At 36.6% G+C, this 22,269-nt stretch overlaps 1 protein-coding gene across 1 annotated transcript in view; it reads left to right on the top strand.

Annotated features, from left to right (window-relative positions):
- Positions 1 to 22,269, top strand: part of LOC145687899 (alkaline phosphatase 4-like) — a 166,149-nt gene that overhangs the window by 133,018 nt on the left and 10,862 nt on the right. Inside the window, exons 4-8 of the mRNA XM_081761442.1 lie at positions 8,617 to 8,809; positions 9,879 to 10,045; positions 11,919 to 12,108; positions 16,183 to 16,316; positions 18,369 to 18,567. Coding sequence (XP_081617568.1) covers positions 8,617 to 8,809; positions 9,879 to 10,045; positions 11,919 to 12,108; positions 16,183 to 16,316; positions 18,369 to 18,567 — 883 coding nt within the window. The remainder of the gene's footprint in view (positions 1 to 8,616; positions 8,810 to 9,878; positions 10,046 to 11,918; positions 12,109 to 16,182; positions 16,317 to 18,368; positions 18,568 to 22,269) is intronic.

Here is a 22,269-nt window from a genome sequence, read left to right as displayed (position 1 = left end):
TGCTAGACGAGACGAGACTAAATTTTTCGTGACAAAATGCGAGAGATACAGGGGTATTTCCAATAAAACTAAACATACTTTTCGAGACAAGAAAGAACCAAATTTTCTCTCGTGGGCAACACAACCTTAATATCAACCATCGCACAGTTCAAAATGTAGACAAAATATCGGGTAGCATTTGTGAAACAAGTTACTTTTGCTCCACATTGTCAAACCACGGTAGTTTTGCAAACTACAAGAATCCAATACTCAAACCGGAAGTGATGGTGAGTCTTCTAATTCTAGTTTCAATATAGGGATGTGAATGGTGATTTAACCAATTCTTTAGATGCTGGACCTGGGGGCCGCGGTGGCTTAGTGGTAGAGCGTTCACCTCTGGTGCTTGGGGTCCCGGATTCGATCCCAGCCCCTGCCATGTGAACTTTGTGGTGGACAAACACCGTGTGCCTGGGTTTTCTCGGGGTTCTCCCGTTTCCTCCCACTTTCTTCATTCCACCATTTCATTCATTACTCATCATCACCGTCTCCTGTAGCCTAACCGGCATAACCGTGGGACGTAAAACTCAGATTTCATTTCATTCATTAAATGCTGGACCATATTTAAGAAGCACGTTTCTTCCTATATACGGTATTAGACCCTACTATTTTGGTGTTTGGAATTATCATTGAAACTGGCTCCACTGGTTCTAGAATCTTCTTCATTACAGCTTTGGAAATATTTCTCAGTATTAATAGAACAAAACTAATCAAAGCACCAAATATATTTTAATAATCAGGGCTGCCTCTACCATATGAGCAACGCGTGCATTTGGACGGGGCAGCAAAATCTGTCATTTGTTGGAAACATACTTCATGATGATGGTAGTTATATTTAATAAGCTGCCCTATTTAAATACTACATTCATAAATCATGTTTAGGTTGCATTAGTTTAAGGTCATATGGACAGTGCTAAAGCAAATGATCAAACAAATCCCAGCATGAATTGATTGATTATTGTCAATTACAAGAACTCAATTCTCAAACAGAAGCGAACACCTGTTCCATTTAGTTAGTTATCACAGTTTGGGTATGATAACTAGTTTTGTCTTGTCACAAACATGCTCCTTATCATTAAAGGTGGAAACAAGTTTTTTAATTTTTTTAACAGATATAGAAGGAAAATCAAGAAATAAGAGGTAGTTGCACTGGAATTGCAAACTGATACATTGAGATTGAAGCATGATATTGAATTCTATCAAAGGGATTATCATCTTTCCTCTGGATGTTTGTGTGTGTTTTATCTTTCACTAGCATAATTTATTATTATTTAAAGAAAAAAAACAGAGACGAGATTGAATTTGGAGTGTTTCGGCCTGTCTGAGTGCCAGTTATGTTTCCCTCCCCTTCGTAGTTCATGATGGGGTAGCATACTTAAAAGCCACAATTTTAAGATTTGTTCTTTCTGGAGAAAGAGGGAGGGTGATAAATGATGTCATTGGACGGGGCGGCAAATTACCTAAGGCCGATCCTGTACATAAATTAATAAGATGATTGTATGGACATAGTTAATAGAATTTATCAACGTTTAAAGACAGAACAGTCGTTACACAGTATACTCCGGTGATAAATACGGTTTAAATGTTTTTTCATCGCTCCCTTTGTGAACTTCTCTCTACACAGAAGGATTCTGATAACTTCTGGATGAAGTTCAGGGGGGAAACTAGAATAGGTTTCAACAGAGTTTATATATTGCAAGACAATGATAGGTCATATTTTCCGACTTTCAAGTAAACTGGAATAAAGTTCAACATTGCTATGCAATGCAATGCAATGCAATGTAATAACACATATCAAACAACCTTTCCCTGTTGTCTGCAGGTACATTTCCGAAATGAAACTACCTACATACTCTTCTGTAGTACAATCTCAACCAATTCCACCTAATAAAATTACATAGGAAGTGGCGTTTATTCTGTTCCTCCGAGCCGCTCATATATAATATAGAAATCTTTCTTGAAATGAAGTATTGAAGCCTAACGTCCCACGTTTATGCCCCTCAGGACAAGTTAGACTATGATTAAAGCAAGTGTATGATGGAATGAGAAAGTTGGAGGAAACTGGAATACAGCGAGGAAACCCACGAGCACAATATTGTCCACCATAATCTTACTTGTCCAAGGATTGAATCAGGAACCCAACGATGTGTGGTATAGATCTGAGATGGAAATCGTTCTGCAATCATAAAAAAAAAATAAAACATTGGTCGCTATTTATTTTAATGTTTTCGATCTGATATCGATCAATAGACAAACGGACAGACTTTGTCGTTCTGTAAGATACCATAAGTCACCCCATAGCATACTTTGGAAGTCTAATATACGTAATGTTTGTGTGGTTGCTTAAATATATATTTAGCTTTCCAACAATCTTAACTTAAGATAACTACTTTGACCATGTTTGGTTAGATCCTCAAATTTTTGATGGAAAAAAATATATTATTTTTCTGCATTGTTTTGCAAATGTCCGCTTCTGTCCTTACTTTTTTTTCTTACTCTGTAGATTAGAAGCATTAACTGTTGATAAGAGCCCACATTTTTCTGCACGGATGTTTTGATATTTAGCGCTTCATATCCCATTGTCTCAGCAGGAAAATCTAGCAATAACGAACGCGTCATACCCGCTTCTATTATTATTATCTTGACGTTACGATAGAAAATGGTATGTAATGATTTCCTGTTATTCTTATGTACATAAGTAACAAATTACTCATATCCCATTGTCTTTGTACATCCGTTCAAAGTGTTTGTTGCGTAATGTTAAAATACACAAATCCTCGATGAATAGTCTGATTAAAAAAAAAAAGTAAATCACATAACTTTCTGTCGAAATATCTGGTTGATGGCACAAACCACTTATTTCCAACTCTTTGATGTGTGACGTAGGAGCGGATTGTTTCGATAATCAGGGACGGCCCTAGGCGATTTGCCGCCTCGTGTAATGGCATCATTTGCCGTTCCTATCACGAACAACGAAGGGGATGCAAAGTGAACTCGCACTCAGAAAGAGCTAAACAGTACAAATACAATCTCATTGCAAGCTTATCAGTTTTTTTAATAATAATAATCTATTATGTTAGTGAAAGATAATGCAGACACACCTGCAGAGAAAATATAATCTTTTTTTAATAGAATTCAACATCGAACTTCAATCTCAATATATCAGTTTGCAATTCCAGTGCAACTAGTTCTTTTATCTTTATTTCTTGATTTTCCTTCTACATCTGTTAAAAAAAAAAAACTTGTTTCCGCCTTCAATGATAAGGAACTTGTTTGTGACAAAGACAAGACTAGTTTTCATATCTAAACAGTGATAACTAAAAAAAATGGTGTTTGTTACTGTTCGAAAATTGAGCTCTTGTATTTGACAACAGTCAAGAAATTCATGCTGGGATTTGTTTGATCCTTTGCTTTAGCGGTGTCCATATGATCTTATACTAATACGACCTAATCATTATTTATGAATGTAGTACTCAAATAAGAGGTCAGCTTTGTAAATTTAACTACCAACATCGTGAAGTCTGTTTGCAATAAGAAATATTTATTTTAAATAATATAGTTATAACAGATTTTGCCGGTCCTCGAAACTTGCCGTCAAGTGCATATGCACATATTGCACACATGGTAGAACTGGCCCTGTCGATCAGAATCTGAACGGAGAGAACAGATTGAGCAAATATTGAGATGGAACGAGATAGGTGGATGTAATAAACGAAGTGTTACCAGTGTACAATTAGTCCTAAATCTGCAACTATGCCTTTTATCTGCAAAACTATTGATTACGTTTTGTTTGCCTATTTACCAGTGTTTTCTATCAATACTAGGTTTGCTCTCTCATTGTTTTCTCCGTGGAGTTTACTGACAATACGAGCAAAGAACATCCAATTGGAAATGATTTAGTACGAAACTAATTCTTAAATTAAGCGAGCGGCGTCTCAGCGGTAGAACACTAACCACTGGTGTAAAGGATCGCTTTTTTCTCTTAGTTGTCTAGTTTCCTCTCAGATTCCCATTCCATTAATTCGTCATTATTCATAAAACTCCGGTTCATGTTCACTTTGCTTTAGTAATTCAAAATAACACACAGCCTCTGCGCAAATCATATTGCTTTTTAATGAAAATATCCATGTGTAACACTTTCGCCAATTAACTAATATTTTTATTTCGTCAGATATATTACCATGTAATTGGTTGAGTTGAGTTGATTTTGAGTTTAACGTCCCGTTCAGCAGCGAGGCTATATGAGACGTGGACCTACTGATTAAAGTGGAATCCGAACCACATGAGCTCCTGCCCGTGAATCAAACCCAGGTCTCCCACGCCAAAGGCGGGTACGCTAACCGCTTAGCCACGAAGGAGCTCTACCAGGTAATTGGGCACATTTTGTAACGGTTTGCGTCAGTTGGCGATTTACTTTCCGATAATCGGCATAGCGGTTATCATGAGCTATTATTGCGCTTGTTGCGGAGTCTGAGAAGAAAATTAAAAAAAACATGCTAGAAAATTTAAGGAACGGGTTTGAATATTATGGATAAAAATAAGTGTTAGAAAGACGAGGAAAGCCATGGTGATTGGAACGAAGAGGTCGCTATCAAACATAGAAGCAGGAGGGGAGGGAGCAAATAGAGCAAGTGACTAGCTTTCGATACCTGGGTAGCACTACTAGTGATGATATGAAGTGTGAACGTGAAATAAAAGCAAGGATAGGAATGGCGAAAGAAGCCTTTAGGAGGAAGAAAAGTCTATTTTGTGGGACCTTGAATAAAGAGTTGAGAAAAAGACTCATAAAATTCTTCGTGTGGAGTATTGTGCTGTATGAGGCAGAAACATAGACATTACGCAAAAATGATTAAAAAAAACTGAAGTTTTCGAACTGTGGGTGTGGAGAAGAATGGAGAGAATTAGCTGGATCGAGCGGAAAACGAATCAATGTGTGTTTAAAATGGTGGGCGACAAACAAACAATTTTAGATATTATTGAAAAAAGGACACTGGTTAGGACATTGGGTAAGAAGGAACTGTATCATGAGGAACGTGCTAGAGTCTATGGTGGCACGAAGAATAGGAAGGGGCCGAAGAAGGCCACAATTGATGGACTGTATCGAAACAGAGAAATCGTACGTGAAGACGAAGAATTAGCGGAAGACCGTGGAAGCTTCTCAGTTGATGAAAGTGACCTGCCAATGATGCCAGAATACCTATAATGATGAGTCATAATAACTTTTTTTTTTTTTTTTTGTATTTTTGCGTTGCTTTTCTATACGCAGAATTTTGCTGTGATTGGTACAGAATTCCTCCTCACCCAATGTACCTGATGAAGCTGAAGGTCCAGTGAGTTTGCAAAAATGTAACGCATCGATATTTTAATATAAAAAAAAAAAAAAACATTCTGCTTTTCTGAGACATTGTCTTATTTCTATTTATAACTGTATTTCATTAATTACCCGTTTCCTTCAGCATAAATGTCGTTGAACATATACATGTGTAATGTATATTTCGTTCTATCTCACCATCTCTCATGTGTAATTATGTAAGAGGCACTAAACATAGCATTTCTTGTATTATTATCTTAAATAGGCATCCCGTTTAAGCACGTTTACAAGGTACGAGTCTAATATTACAAGGTACTATGTCTATGTGATATTGAACGGGTATTATTCTACACCCGAAAAGACGAGGGGGGCGCGGTGGCTCAGTGGTAGAGCGTTCACCTCTGGTGCTTGGGGTCCCGGGTTCGATCCCAGCCCCCGCCAAGTGAACTTTGTGGTGGACAAACACCGTGCTCGTGGGTTTTCTCGGGGTTCTCCCGTTTCCTCCCACCTTCTTCATTCCACCATTTCACTCATCTCTCATCATCACCGTCTCCTTTAGCCTAACCGGCATAACCGTGGGACGTAAAACTGAAAGATTTCATTTTTCCGAAAAGACGATTAAGTAATTTTAAAATACTTTCACTTATTTTTTCAGAAAAAAATGACAAAACCCGATTCTTTTTTGTAAAAGAAGGAGTACTGATGAAGTGTAAGATCAAAATTTCATGCTACATCAATCATTTCCTTGTTAACCAAGTATAGTTTTATTTAGAAAGTGCGCAAATGTACGTTTGAGTTAGAAAGTTTGAAGGGGGATCTCAACCCGGTGAACCCCAATGGTTGCGCCCCTGTCCGGGGGCAATATTGTACTTTCACCTTCGAAAACAGTCTCGATTCAGGCATAGTATGATGGCCAACTACACACTTCCAATTAAGACTGGAGTATTTTTTTAAAGAGGGAGTTAAATCATAAATTATCTAATTTTATTTGCGATCTGAATTCGGTCTGCAGGCCTCCGTTTAGTCATCACTGCTCTAAAGCACTCACACTCAGTAATGCCAAGAGACTCACACTCGCTCAACGAGGCTCACACGTGCTTGTGTTCATTCCAAGGATGTTATAAAGTAGAGGATCTGCCCATACATATCTTCATCAAAAGAACTCAATGAAGCCAAAAACCAACCGAGCATCGTCTGATCCGGCACGTCTGATTGGCTACTCTCGTTTCCGCAATGATTGTTGACTCGAAACATTGCGATCTTAGTGGCGCGGAGTGGGCAGAGTAGGCGTGGCGAAGCAGTGACGTATGGATTCACGATTTTCTTGTAGGGGCAGATCCTCTATTTTATAACATCCTTGGTTCATTCAAGCCTCTTTGTTGCTCTTGCTTGCTCCAATTGAAACTCTGGTTCATTATCTGCTCATAGCACTCCGCTCAATTATTGAGTTGAGGGTCATGGTGACTCGGTGGTAGAGTGCTTATCTCTGTTGCGTGGGGTCTCTGGTTCGATCCCCAGCCAAGTTAGTTTATGATGGACAACATCGTGTCCATGGGTTTTCTCGGGTACTCCCACTTCCTCATTCCACCAATTGTTCCATCATTCACTTGCCTTAATCATCAACTCCCTTAGTCTAAAGCGCATAAATGTGGAACACTAAACTGAAATTTTTCATTTTTTTTCATACTCTTAAAATGTGACAAAATGTCCGAATTTTTTATTTGGGGCTCAGAAAATAAATTGAATTATCATTTCCTTATCAGTTACCACTGCACCAATTACCCACTCACAGACGAAATTTCAGGCATTTTGCACTCTTTCAGTTTCAATCACGGGCGTCTCCCCTCCCCCAATATTTTGAAGTATAAAATATTCAATATTTTCTTCTAATTTAATTATTTACTAACGATAGAATAACATATAAATAATAATAAATTTTTATTTGGAATATAATATTCAGGCTGTGAAACGATTATAACAGAGTTCTTGATATACCTCAGGGGATCCGTGAAGGTAAGCAGAAGGTTAAAAATGGAATCGAAGATAATAAACAATTTGGATTAGGAAGTACCATTTAAATCAATTTCTTTTATGCCCCCCTCAAATTTTACATGCCAGAGACGCCGAAGGGGTTTCAAGACACGTAAAACATCACAAAACAAACAGTGGGCTCTGTGAGAAAAACGTAGTGGCTTGTGGGGTGAGTTCACGAACGGTGCAGAGAATTGTGAACGAGGAGAAAAATGTTCCTTAGTAAAACCGGAAATAAATATGTTATTTCAATCCCGGGACAAAAAGCTTCACCTTGAAAAGTCTATTACAGATATAAACCTGAGGGCCCCTTACCTCCTAACATAAGAATATTTCACTAAACATATTTAAAAACATAACATATAATGAACCAAATATCGCATAATTCCACAAGAAAAGGAAGAACAAGAAAAAAAAACCTTGTAGTGTCATATGTATTTAATTTTCTATGTTAATCTTGTTATATACTGTAGAAGGTAATTTTCCCTTAAACGGGGGGAATGGTGGCTCAGTGGTAGAGCGCTTATGGGGCGTTTACACTTGGTCAATTTAGTCGCACTACTAAATCGATTTAGTCGCACGACTAAATCGACTCGCTGCATTTGCCACTAAATCGAAGCAACTAGGCCGAATCAGATCGATGGATGTGTTCAATTATTTCAACCACAGAAAATAGAACGTCTTTCAATTCAGTTGTCAGTCGATTAGTCGCTTTCGATCAACAGGCGATTAAGTTGAATTCCCGTTTACACGGTCGATTAAGTTGAAAGTGCCGTCAATTCAACTGAATCGAACGCAAATCGACTAAGTGTAAACGCCCCATTACCTCTCGTACGTGGAGCCCCTGGTTCGATCCCTGGTCAAGTAAATTTGTGGTGGGTTTTCTCGGGATACTTCCATTTCCTCCTACATTCTCATTCCATCAATTATCCCATCATCATTCACTTTCCTTTATCATCAGTTTCTTTTAGCCTAAAGACCGTAAACGTGGAACGTTAAATTCAAATATTTTATTTCATTTTTTTTATTTAATTAAATGTTTTTTTCGCCAATTTTCAGTGAAATCAATTGTCCGTATTTTTAAATGCAGAAATCTGGCACCCCTGCTTAATTGCTAATAATACAAAATATGAATGGTTACTCACTCTAATGTTAGAACTTTGTCACTATCAACATATTTTTATCAACCAGAAACATCTAAATTGTTTCTTTTCTTTTTTTATCGTAATTTTCTGTAGACTTATAACGTGGATAAGCAAGTCCCTGACTCAGCAGGAACAGCTACAGCTATCTTCACTGGAGTGAAAAATAACTATCAAACACTGGGTCTCGATTCCAGAGTGACATACAATGTTTGTGATACCACTCTCAACGAACGAGCAAAGCTTTCGTCCATCATGAATTGGGCGCAAGAAGCTGGCAAGGATACAGGTAAGCTCATTTTTGAAGTGTTAAATAGGATTTGCTAATTTAGAATTTATGACATAGGTTGTCTGTAAAGTCAGGAGATACTTCGTTGTGCATAGATATTAATATGAGTCACTGGTTGTATGATTTGTTTCTCAGGCGCTGGATTGGGAGAGGCACACCTGTAGAATCTTATCCACGTAAAAAAGCAGTAATTGTCAATTATGAATCTAGTTCTTAGAGTTTAACTCTTCGAAAATTTTGAGCCATTTCCTACATTTTGTGAAAGTAAATTGCTTTTCTTATTGTTGTCCAAACTTAAAAATATAATTAAGTTATTTCATAAAATTAACTCGTAACTCTCTATGGTTACGAGCTGAAATACCCGTTCTTCGCACGAGGAGAATAAGTTTATGGAAAATATTTGGGTCTCTTTCCTCCTTAGGATACACATCTCAATGAAAGTGTGGTGATAAAAATCCATAAGATACTCTACTGTTGTCATAAATTTTGAAATGCCCTATTCCCCTAGAATATGCTCTTTAATCATAGTGGCGTGGTAAACTCCCAGCTTGAGGTGGGCAATAACTATGTTCCAACAGTCATTTCATTGGCAACTTTGAAGAGATCTACCTGTAACTTTGAAGAGATCTACCTGTAACTTTGAAGAGATCTACCTGTAACTTTGAAGAGATATAACTGTAACTTTAAAGAGCACACGTAAAGCAACAACAAATAAAATTCCAATTTACGTCTGCACTAAGCATGTGGGTCACTCCTCATTGTAATTCGATGAATATTTTGGTAGTTCATTACCTGTGGTGATAATTCGATCACCAAAAGCAAAATGATTAAAATGCACATGATCTGTGGTTATTGTGAACATCTATTCAGCGGTCTTGCTGTGCGCAATATTGTCGAAAATCCTTGGCTATTGCATTTACATAAATTGAGACCTGTTTACATGACATTTTTTTTTTAATTAGAGTAATACTATCATACACCATAAATACATTCTGAAGTTCTGTATGATGTGTTTACAATCAATGATAAATTATTTTGTCTAATAACTTTGCATGTACTTCTTGTGTAGGGTTTGTAACAACTACCAGAATAACCCATGCGACACCTGCTGCATTATATGCCCACGTCAGCAACAGAGATTGGGAATGCGACAGCAAAATCCCTGAGACGTATCGAGGCAAGTGCAAAGATATTGCTAGACAATTGGTTGAAGATGAACCAGGAAAAAAATTGAAGGTCAGTGTAAACATTTTCATCATTGTCGAATTCAAGGCCAGCTTTTGCAGATTCTTCTCTGCTCATTAAGTTTTTTGTCTAGTGTTTTCCTTTAATTCAAGAAGTTGAAGGTTTCATTTCAGTAGAAATCATTTTCTATGAGTAATAATTCTGAACGTAGCAGTTCGCTCAGGTTTGAATGATTCTATTATCTTTGACCTTAAAAGTAAGCGAGTTTCCCTGAATTCTTGGTATATGCATATTATGTACTACTAAATCAATACAGGTAGTGTTTCCTTAAATGAAAACTAAATAATTGAACATTACAAATCTTAATCCAAACGTGCTCACACGTCCGCCACCATTCTCGAAACACTTCTTCAAATGTTCCACGTCATCGTGCTTGTCTAATGGGTAGGGCGTGTGGTTTTGAAGACGACTTCTGATGGAAGGGCATCGAACATACTACAGTGGTTTTGATCTTACTTTAAGGTTTAGATGTCGCCTTATATAGCCTCCCTGCTATCAAAGGACATTAATACAGTTAATCAATCTACCAAAATGTTCCCCTCCTTCTCCTCCTAACATGTGAAGAACAAATGTAGTATTTATTTATTTATTTATTTATTTATTTATTTATTTATTTATTTATTCAAAACTAGCAGCGTTCACCCCGCTTCGCTGGGGTCACCCCGGAACGCAATAAACTTTGTTACTTAGATAATTTTTACTTTTTCGCTTTCAAGTGATATGATAAAAACCGTAGAAGATTGCAGTAAATGTTAACATTATATCGCCTGTCATTTATGTTAACCCGCCGAGTGACACGGTCATGTGGGTTGCATATAAATACGGTTAGATTTAGCTATGATGAGCTAACAAAGGATTTCTACGTTATGGACACTTGAATGGTCAATTATCTCAAGACACTGGTAATTGAAAATTAAAGTGATATGATAAAAACCATCTAGGGTCCAAATCTTAATAACCCCCCAAAAATGAAAGAAATTGGTTCAGCCGTATTAGCGTGATGAGCTAACAAAGGATTTGTACGTTCTCTTTTATATATATAGATGTGAACCACATCCAGGAATTTCACAGCATACAACTTAAAATTTCCTATTAGTCTGTTGTTTAAGCCAGGTGTCCGTGCTCTGCATATTGTATGGCTCTATTTCTCTTAATTCTGTATCTTGAGTTTAGTTGATTTTGAGTTTAACATCCCTGTCAGCAGCGAGTCTGTGAGACGGGACCTACTGATGAACGTGGAATCCGAACCACATGTGCTTCCGACGGGAATTGAACCCAGGTCTCTCACGCCAAAGTCGCGTACGCTAACCGCTTAGCCACGAAGGAGCTCTAATTCTATATTGAATATATTTAAATGGCAACTTTTACCATTTCAAGATAATGAAGTTACATACTAGTTTTCAGGTTCTGTAGGCAATCTGTAGAACAGCTTAACATTGTAAAAAGAAAAAAATGTTGAAGTTAATAAATGTCAGTTAAGCCGTAGTTATTTTCAAGCAATTTTAAATATACGTACATACCCGTATAAAAGCCCACGTAAGAGTACCTTGGCCGGGCAATACATGAGACGAGCAAATAATTGTTTGTAATTCTCTGGATATTTTTGGCTGAGGTCGATGTGCCGCCCAATGCGCAGTTGTTAAGCACCTTACGGGCTCTGTTTCTGTCTGATGCTACAATGTTGTAGTTGGTTGCAATGAGGTGCAAACCATGATCCTAGGGTAAATAGGGATGATGCTGTAGCTGCTTGACTGAAAGTCTATAATTTACCTTCTACAATTTCAAAGGAATAATCGTTAATTTGTTGCTTATTAATTGCACTATAATTAGATCAGTTAATTAAAAATATACTTTGTGATTGCAGGTCATCTTAGGAGGGGGTCAACAGCAGATGGGCATTCCAACCAGACTAAAAGATTCCTCTTGTCAGCGAAGTGATCAGAATAATTTAGCTGAAGCATGGATGAAAGATAAAGGAAGCAAACAAAGTCGTTTTGTTACAACAACAGATGAACTAATGAGTGTTGATACAAAAAATACAGAATATTTACTTGGTAAGAGGATATTTTTATATTGGATTAAATTCTACTACATCATGTTCTGGAAGTTTGGATATCATGTTTATAAGTTTTAGAATAGTTAATCCATTCGTTACGTACGTACGAGTGGCACCATCGATAAGAAGTCAATAGAAAGACATCAGAAGTTGTGCAAGAAAAGTACATCATCTGTATGGACTGTGTGTAAAATGTTTGAAGATTAATCCAAACTCTGAAACTTGGTTAGATTTAACTGTGCAATTATTTCTAAAATTGAATGAATGTAATGTTCATCGCTAAGAAATTGATTTCTGCTTACTTACATTCACACGTGTATAATCCATGAAAAATATCCCCAAAACCCTAATGTGTAAGATACAGCATTTCAATCACCATTTATGTATTGTTAGCATACAAACAAAACCAATTCTCCCCCTCTTAAAGGCCGAGACTTATTCAAGCGAATTCGAAGTTAACCTTCTAATGTTTCTTGACTCGATGGCAACTGGCTAATTCTTTGTGACGGTGACCATATTTGACTTGTTGACAGTCCACACGTGGCCCTAATGCCTTTTTAACAGTTGTACTGCTAAGAAAAATTGGTTTGGCTTGTACATACTGGCTGTAAATGCATTCTATATACTGGTTGGAAACTTGATAAGAACACTCAGTGTGAATTCACGGATCTGGTTTAAAGTTGACATATAAAATAAGTTATGGCACGTACTACTAATCCTAGCATACTAGTAGTGCGAAATCCCGAACATACACTACCCTCTTATTCTCTCTTCTTCCTCTCTCTCCTCTCTTTCCCTTATGTCCTCTCTCTCCTCTCTTTCCCTTATATCCTCTCTCTCCTCTCTTTCCCTTATGTCCTCTCTCTCCTCTCTTTCCCTTATGTCCTTTCTCTCCTCTCTTTCTCCTGTGTCCTTTCTCTCTTCTCTTTCTCTTCTGTCCTCTATCTCTTCTCTTTCCCTTCTGTCCTATATCTCTTCTCTTTCTCTTCTGTCCTCTATCTCTTCTCTTTCTCTTCTGTCCTATATCTCTTCTCTTTCTCTTCTGTCCTCTATCTCTTCTCTTTCTCTTCTGTCCTCTATCTCTTCTCTTTCTCTTCTGTCCTCTTTCTCTCTTCTCTCTCTTTTTACCCTCTTTCTTCCCTTATATCCTGACTCTTCTGTTTCTTCTTTCCCTTCTGCCTTCTCTCTCTCTCTCTCTCTCTCTCTCTCTCTCTCTCTCTCTCTAGAAACTAGTTACTAAAATTACACGGCTTGTAAGGAAAGTCACACTGAGAAAAATTAGCTTTATCGCTTGAAGCGAAGGAAATAAAGGTTACGTAATGTATTGATTTTTGTATACAACAATTAAACCATCAAATAGTTTTTCTTCTTTCAGTTTCAAGCGAAACAACCTTAATTTTTACCAGTACGACTTCCTTACTTCCTTCATGAGCCACCTCTAGTACGACTACATACAATAAATTTGAGATATGTCAGGTACAACTTCAAAATATTTAGTACATCTCTCTGTTGTAGCTTAAATGATTACTTATAGCCTCGGTACTGTAAACGTTAAGCTTAAGCCATGGCAATTTTGAAACTCTAGAATGGTTAATTTTGTTCCCTTTCTAGTTTATCAAATGGTGGAAGATATGTTATTTCCGATATTTGTCCACTCCAAAATTTGATTTTTCAACCATCTGTACATCCCATGACAAAATTCTGGCGCCTCCTAGAATGAAACTTGAAGAAAGTGAAATTAGTTTTATTAGTGCAAAATTAAAAAAAAAAAAACAATGTATTTACATAAAAGTAACATATTGATGTGTATAATCATCTGATATGTAACAGAGTTTACAGGGTCGGTTTATACACAGTCTCTTACCAAGCGTTCTGAAACTTTGTCGCTGTTTCTGTTAATTTCAGTTTTGCTAAGACAAATGACTTGTCATATACAGCACCTTTTTGTAGATAAACATATGGGTTACCGAATGATGTAAGAAAAACGTTTATACGCCAAGGTTTAGTACGAAAAAGAACCAAATGGATTCGTACCCACTATAAACAGTTAAATCCTATTTGTTCATACTTGTTGTCTTGTATGAGTGTTCAAGAAAAGAGGTTCTAGCCCATAATCCTGGTACAGCTAGTAGATTCCCGAAACCGGTACCGGTAAAAGCAGGCGTGGTGGCCAGTTTTTCTTTCTTCGACAATGACTTGTGGAAAACTGGAAAGTAAGCAACTGGGATAGAGGGCTGTATGTGGAGGAATAAATTGAGTAGTGTAGTGTAGTGCAATCGGTAAGACGTCAACTTGACAAGTGTGTAATCCAAGTTCGATGCCCGGTACGAGCGGGAATTTTTTTCTCGTTCTACCCTTCCTGCAATGCGGCTGTTGAGTTTCGCCCAATGTAGCTTTGAATAGCAACCTAGGAAATGAAATGTTGTACAGACCAAGGCGGCTCTACCACATGTGCAACACGTGCATTTACACAGAGCGGCAAGTTTCGAAGAGCAGCAAAATCTATCATAACTATATTATTTAAAATAAATATTTCTGGTTGGAAACAGACAAGAAACAGACTGGATGATGGTAGTTAATTTTGCTAAGGTGATCTTCTATTTGAATACTACATTCATAAATCATGTTTAGGTTGTATTAGTTTAAAATGGACAGTGCTAAAGCAAATGGTCAAACAACTCCCAGCATGAATTGCTCTCGAACAGTAGCGAACACCCGTTCCATTTAGTTAGTTATCACAGTTTGCATAGTCTTGTCTTTATCACAAACAATTTCCTCATTATTGAAGGTGGAAACAATTTTTTTTAATAACAGATGTAGAAAGAAAATCAAGAAATAAATATAAAAAAGCTAGTTGTACAGTGGTTGCTAACTGATATATTGAGATTGAAGCTTGATATTGAATTCTCTGAAAAGGATTATCGTCTTTCCTCTGCAGGTGTGTTTGCTTTGTCTTTCACTAACCTAGTAGATTATTATTTAAAAACACACACACAGCAAGATAGTTTTTTGTAGTGTTTAGGTCTTTCTGAGTGCGAGTGCACTTTCCATCCCCCTCGTTGTTCATGATGTGATGGCATACTTAAAATAGATTTATTCTTTTTTAGAAAAAGCGGGTCGGCAAATGATGCCATTGTACGGGGTGTCAAATTGCCTAGGACCGGTCCTGCACTCAGCTATCGAACCTTCACGGCGGCATATCCCGAAATAAATGGGAAACACATTTACTGACATTTACAATAAAATATATGCAAGAGCTGAGTTACTATGGTTTAATTACACATATTAGTTTTACACGTTATTAATATTTCTCTGATATAAGACCTTGTCTTGCTATACTGCCAAGAAACCAAACTTTGCACAGAGGAAGGTCACATGTTAAGGTTTTCTGATGCTTTCTTTATACAGGGGTTGTAACAGGCGGATTTTAGGGCACAGGGTGCGGTCATGAGTTTTTGGAAGGAAACAGCCTAATTTTTCATTGAAAATAATACAATCTAGCTTTAATTATACCATAACGATGTTCAAGAACGCTAAATTGTATAACTTTTAGTCTAAAAGGCAAGCTATCTAAGTTTTGTCACAACTAACTTCGGTTTCCTCTACTACTTTTTGGAGGGGCCGCAGGGTAATTTGGAAGGATTGCATCCCAGGGCTTGGGAGGGGATGATCGCTGTTATTATCCATAGATAGCCTATATACTTATCATGGTAATTTTGTAGTTGCATATAATTTTGAATAAAGCATATATATATATATATATATATATATATATATATATATATATATATATATATATATATAGTACCGATTATGGCCCGGGTCCCTAATATGGCCCACCCACCATATCTCTGCAGATTTACGTTGGTGCTACTAGATGATAATATAAACTATGTCTTCTGAGCCGCGCAAATACGTTTACGCTTGTCATGAGGACATAGTTTATATTGTCATCTAAGAGCGCCAACGTAAATCTGCAGAGATATTGTCTGTGGGCCATATTAGGGACCCGGGCCATAATCGGTACAAGTACCATATATAAAATTTAAAACGAGTTTCTTTGTTTCGTAAGGTGTGTTCAGTCCTGGCCACATGCCGTACACCTCGCTTCGTGACCGGAGTGGATCAGGTCAACCATCTCTTGTAAATATGACGCAACAAGCAATCAAAATGCTCCAGAAGAGTAAAAATGGATTTGTTCTTATGGTATGTCAGTAATACTTTAATTTTTTACTTTTCTTAAATAGTTTATTTTGTGTTTCACATTTTGTGTTGAATTAATACAGTTAACAATAAAATCTTGACTCTTCGGTTGAAAATCTCTTGAAAGAAAATTATTTAAAACAAAACAAAAAAAAAAAACAGAGTAAACTTTTAAAGGTTATAAACGAAACCGAAAAAAACGATTAATGTAATAATTCAACACAATAAGCTCAATGCAATCCTTGGCTGACCACCTGTCTATAACTGGCACGGTTCCATGCAACATAATCGTTTACTAGTCTTTTTCCCTTGGACACAAGGACAGTTCTTTTATGACCAAAGTGAGACAATATTCTCACCATTTTTGTTCTCTCGTAATTTCGTTAAATGTGACAATTACGAAATAACAATTTCCAACCCAAGCTTTTCTATTTAATAATTAACGGATACAGATGATGTTGTTTCGATTGTTATCTTCAGGATACTATCCAAGAAAATTTTAACATTCGGGAAGATTTCCGAAAGTTTGAACACTAGAATTAAATGAACAGTGATATTTTTGCTGCTAGTGAACCGAATAAGCTTGAGAATGCGATATTACATATTTTGTGTTTTCTTCCAGTCGTATTTTAATAACTTTGAAATACCGAAATAGACGGATATGGCCTTACTTTGACCTCAGATCGCCATTTCTCTCGTATTATATGGGTGCCCTATTTGCCACAAATTTTAAATGTTCTCCCAATTTGATTTAATACGGGAGATACTTTTCGTATTAGAAAATCGTGAGCAAAATGTTATTTAAATCTAGAACAAGTATAAATTAGTAAAAGTCAATAATAGCCAGTATAAGGCTAGCGGATTATTGGCCAGAGGAAAGGGCAGTCAAGCTGAGGCACAATACAGGCAAAAAACTATGAACAAATGGAACAATACCTCGTACTGCATACTTACCCAAGCACAAAAGTCTCTCAAACTGTCATTGAAATCTTTAACCATTATAAATAAGTAAAATTTAATAATAATAATATCCAGTATAAGGCTAGCGGAATATTGACCAGAAGGCAAGACAACCATGCAGAGGCGCAGTACAGGCAGGAAACTGTGAACAATGAAACAAATACTCGTACCGCCTGCTCACCCGAACACAAAAGCCTGTCAAATATTGTCATTGAAATTTATAACCAGTATAAATCAGTAACAATTAATAATAATAAATAGCAAGTATTAGGCTGACGGAATATTGGCCAGAGGACAGGGCAGCCAAGCCGAGGCGCAGTACAAGCAGGAAACTGTGAACTATGCATCAAAACCTAATCCTCATACTCAGCCAAGCACATGGTAAACAAAGACCTCTCAAACCAAGGTCTCAAACGTTCTGATTGACATACGTTGTCAAATCATCTCTCTCAGCATTTTTTCCTGCCTCCCTCTGCCTCGGCTTGGCTGCCATGTCCTCTGGCCAATAGCGGCTTAGCCTAAACCACTTTGCTCACTCCGTAATCGCATGGTGATAATCAAGATTGTGTAGCATTCTAATGCTGAACACATTAACAAAATGAAAAAAAAAAAAAAAAAAAGATTCCCAAACAGTAAACCCAAAAGGAGCTTAGATAACAGCCTCTGCACTCTGCAATCATTTTATACGTACTCTGCTTTCTGCAATAAATTATTGTAAATCCAAGCACATTCAAATACCCATAAGGTCGTAACAAAGTATCCTTTTCTTACAAAAAAAAAGAAAAAAAGAAAAGAAAAGAAAAAAAAGAAAAAGAAAGAAAAAAGAAAAAAGCAACCCTATTTTGACAATTAAGATACTGCAATACCAATTCTCTCTTCCTAGGCTTCATTTATTATTTATTTTGTTCATTTTTTTTCATTTCTTTTTCTTATTATTCAGAGATCCGTAAAGTGTTATTTTCCTTCCTAACTTGTTTGTATCTTCCCTTTTATTTCTTCTTCAAACTCCAAATTTTCAATTACAGTACTTTCTAATTCCCTCTCCCTCGTCTATCTTCTATAGTAAATAAATATAACAATAAATTTTAATTCCAGGTTGAAGGAGGTCGCATTGATCACGCACATCACGAGAATATGGCTGAACTTGCCCTCCAGGAAGTTGTTGAATTGGATTCAGCAGTGGGCTTAGCAGCTAAGATGACCAGTCTAGATGAGACTCTTATCATTGTCACGGCTGACCATTCTCATACGCTTACAGTGAATGGATACCCAAGTCGAGGCAATGATATTTTAGGTAATTATCATGGTCCAACAAGTAACGTAGATCTACTATACATTAGAATCAATACCCCCTGTGTCGCCGTAGACTAAATACATAGTTCTTACTTTCCCATAATTTTCGCCATCTACATATCTATACAGTAACTACTTACAAAATAACAGCAAGGTTGATCAGAGCGGAGTTCCGCCGCATGGTGTCGCTACCGTTGATTGATAGTAAGCAAAATATTATTTATCAGATTTTGTAACCTGAACATGAGGCCTCAACCCAGCACATCATTCACATATGAGCATGAACCTCCTTGTTCTTCCTCATCACATCCGTACATGTCCCTTTACAGACACAAGTGAAGAACGTCTTGATAAACAATCGGCAAGGATATCATAAAGTAGAGATTTTTTTTCATTTTTTTTTTTCAGTATCTCGCATCGTTTGCAAGATTTCTGCCTACTTCCGGTTGGAGCTTCTAATTCATGTATGATCAGTGTTTTCTTTCTTCTTGCATGCAGTATGTAATAAGCAAATACATCACATACACAATTAATTATAACGTCAGTAATATATATTGTTCATTGGTCAAAACACCCCGAACTATAAAGATTCATCCTAGCCTGGAGAAATGGTTATCGTTTTTCATTATTATTTAACCATGAAACAAACGCCGGAGAGGTATACTAGCCCCGTATATAAATATGTTGGAATGTATAACTCGTAGGATATGATGCTTTACTTTTCAACGAACTTAAAAAGTTCGTTACTGCATTCTCTCTCTGTGTGTATGCCTGTTATTTGCGATTATTTTCAATTTTGAGCCCTCCATTGGATAGAGCATTAAAAACTATCTGAGGAAGTGATGGAATTTTTCGCGTCACTCTTACCGTTCCCGAGATATTGGCCAAAAAATGGCCAATTTCCGGAGATTTAAGGATCCATATCTCTGGAACCATAAGTCTTAGAGAGATGGTATTGATGTTGATCAATACCTGAAAGAACGATGAACATTTTGGTACTAAATAGTAACCGGTGACCACTGTCCAAGTGGCCACTAGTTTGGCCAGTGGCCACCGGTAAATATTGGTACCAAAATGTTTACCATGCTCTTACGTATGATCAACATCACCATCATCTCTCTATGACTTACCGTTCCCGAAATATTGGCCAAAAATAGTTCCGATTTCGAGATATTTAAGGATCCATATCTCGGGAACCATAAGCAATAGAGCTATTATATTGGTGTTGACCAATACCTAAGAGGATGGTAAACATTTTGGTACCAAATAGTAGCCGGGGGCTACTGGACAACTGGCTACCGTTCCCCAGATATTGGTCCAAAAAGTTCGAATTTCGGGAGATTTGAGGAGCCTTATCTCGGGAACCGTAAGTCATAGAGAGATATTTTGCGAATTTTTGCGAGAAACAGAAAAAGATGTGGATAAAAAGATTTATTTTTATATGTAGGGATAATCAGTTATCCTTCCCGCTCCATCTCTCCATTCTTTTTAAGTTCGTTCTGGTAATGTTCTTGGAGCATCCTCAACTGGTTAAAATTTAAATACTTCCAGTGTACCTCTAAAAATATAATAAAAAAATAACGTTCATTTTCTAAATATTCAATTAGAACTGAGCAATGTACATAAAATTTGCAATCGACCCGTGAAAACTTCTTTCTTGGCCTATGGTTTCCGAGAACTCACTGTCGAAAGGATTGACCACAAACATATAAACGTCCATAAACTTTTCTTGACCATAAACATTTAAACCCATAATATATAAATCACTGTTGCAATTTCATATTCGTATTTAAATAACGAAATTAAATAATATCCCAGAAAGATGTTAAATTACTTTTAAACTTATTTAATTCAGAAGTTTCATATTATAATTGAACCGAGCGTTAGTAAAGCTTCTACCATTCGACACGATTGACATTTGTGTGTCTTTCTGTTCCACGATCACTCTCGTGAAACTTACCCCAATTTCAACGAAACTTCGTATGTGCCTTCTTTTTGCAATCCATCAAAAATAAAGGGGTAAAAGTCGATAAAATTTACTCATGTTGCAATTTACACATATACGTTCAAGGTAATTTTCCAATTTAAACCATGTAAAAATTATTCATGTAAAAATTATTCGATTATGACAAAACTTAAGGTTTATTTTCTTTATGGCATTGTAAATATCCCTAAAACTTGGGCTTCAAGTCTGCCTAGAACAAAACTGTGAATTCACTGCCCCCTCTATTTCAAAAAACTATGTTCCAGGATAATTTTAGTTTTAAAAAGTTCGAGTTTTACGCAATATATCGTACATTTTCCTTAAGGATCGTACATTTTCCTTGTAGATTGGCCTCTATTACATTAGGCCAATGGTTGCGCCACCGGTTGTGCAACTGGTGGTGACAATACACTCGCATATCGTTACAACCAAAATAAGGCGAATATTTTCATGAGAAAATGTCTTCAGTGAGTGAAAGTATGCTTCTTGCCCTCTTGATGAAAAAGAGGAGCCGAAGAAAGAAGAAATTGTACATACTCCCTATATTGATGTCAAGGGAAGATAAAGGACTACACACTATTCTATGATCTTTGTGCGGACGTCACAAAGTTTTTTTTAATTACTTTCGAATGTCAAAGTCATCATTTTTTGAACTATTGGGCATTGAAATGTCCAATATCTTGTCCTTGGGAATGAATTTGTAACTTTATTGCATTTCCGTCACCACCTTCATTGTCACTTACCATTCTCTCGCGAATCAAAATAAACAACCAACACTACACGGAGTGACAATATATTTCGGTCTGATGAGTCACAGAGGGAGCGCTGATGATGAAACAACTCTCAACCCTTTTAGGATTTCCACCTTTTGAGGTAAATTTTTAGACTTTCAGTCAAATAGCTACTACTTCCTTACTATTTATAGTAGGATCATGGTTCATACCTCATTTTTTTTTTTTAAGAATAGAACGTCCTTTCCAATGGTACCACTCACTTGTCCGTATTATACACCAGAAACGGGAAAATCGGGAAAAACCTGGAGATTTTTCAAAAGAAAAAATCACCGGCCTGCGTTCATCCCCTCTGCAAGGAATTAAAATCAATAAAGAATATAGTAGTGGATTTATCCTTGTAGATTTCCCCCTGATTTCTTTAGAATTCCATAATAATTTTTCTAAAATTCATTCGATTTTGATACAATATAATCAGGGGTGTCATTTAGGGGAGCAGGAGGGTGCAATTGTCCCCCCAAGAGTTTGAGGAATACATATACTTTAATCGATTGTCTACTAATGTGCTAGTACAAAACCTGAAAGCCTTATATCGGTGGTTCTCTTGCGCCCCTCAAGCGAAGTCTGAAATGATGCCCCTGAATATAATGTTCGTTTTCTTTTACTGTTTTTCATTTGGTTTTGATACAATATATTCCACATTTTCTTGGACTCTTTTTTTCTTTCGTGATCCCAGTGCTTGGAATTAAAATTAATTAAAAATGAGCAGTGAATCCAGCCCCTTTCATGTGGAATGGTTTACTTCTCCCCCCCCCAATTAAAAATATGATTCAAGATATATTTTGTAAAAGAAAAATATATTAGATTTTTATGGATTATGGCATATATATATATATATATATATATATATATATATATATATATATATATATATATATATATATATATATATATATATAATATTATTACGCTTTGCAATTATTTCCAC

This window comes from Thermobia domestica, chromosome 6 (assembly GCF_964235325.1).
Source record: "Thermobia domestica chromosome 6, izTheDome1.hap1.1, whole genome shotgun sequence".
In the NCBI taxonomy this organism is placed as follows: domain Eukaryota; kingdom Metazoa; phylum Arthropoda; class Insecta; order Zygentoma; family Lepismatidae; genus Thermobia; species Thermobia domestica.
This window is presented reverse-complemented; position numbering and strand designations above follow the sequence as displayed.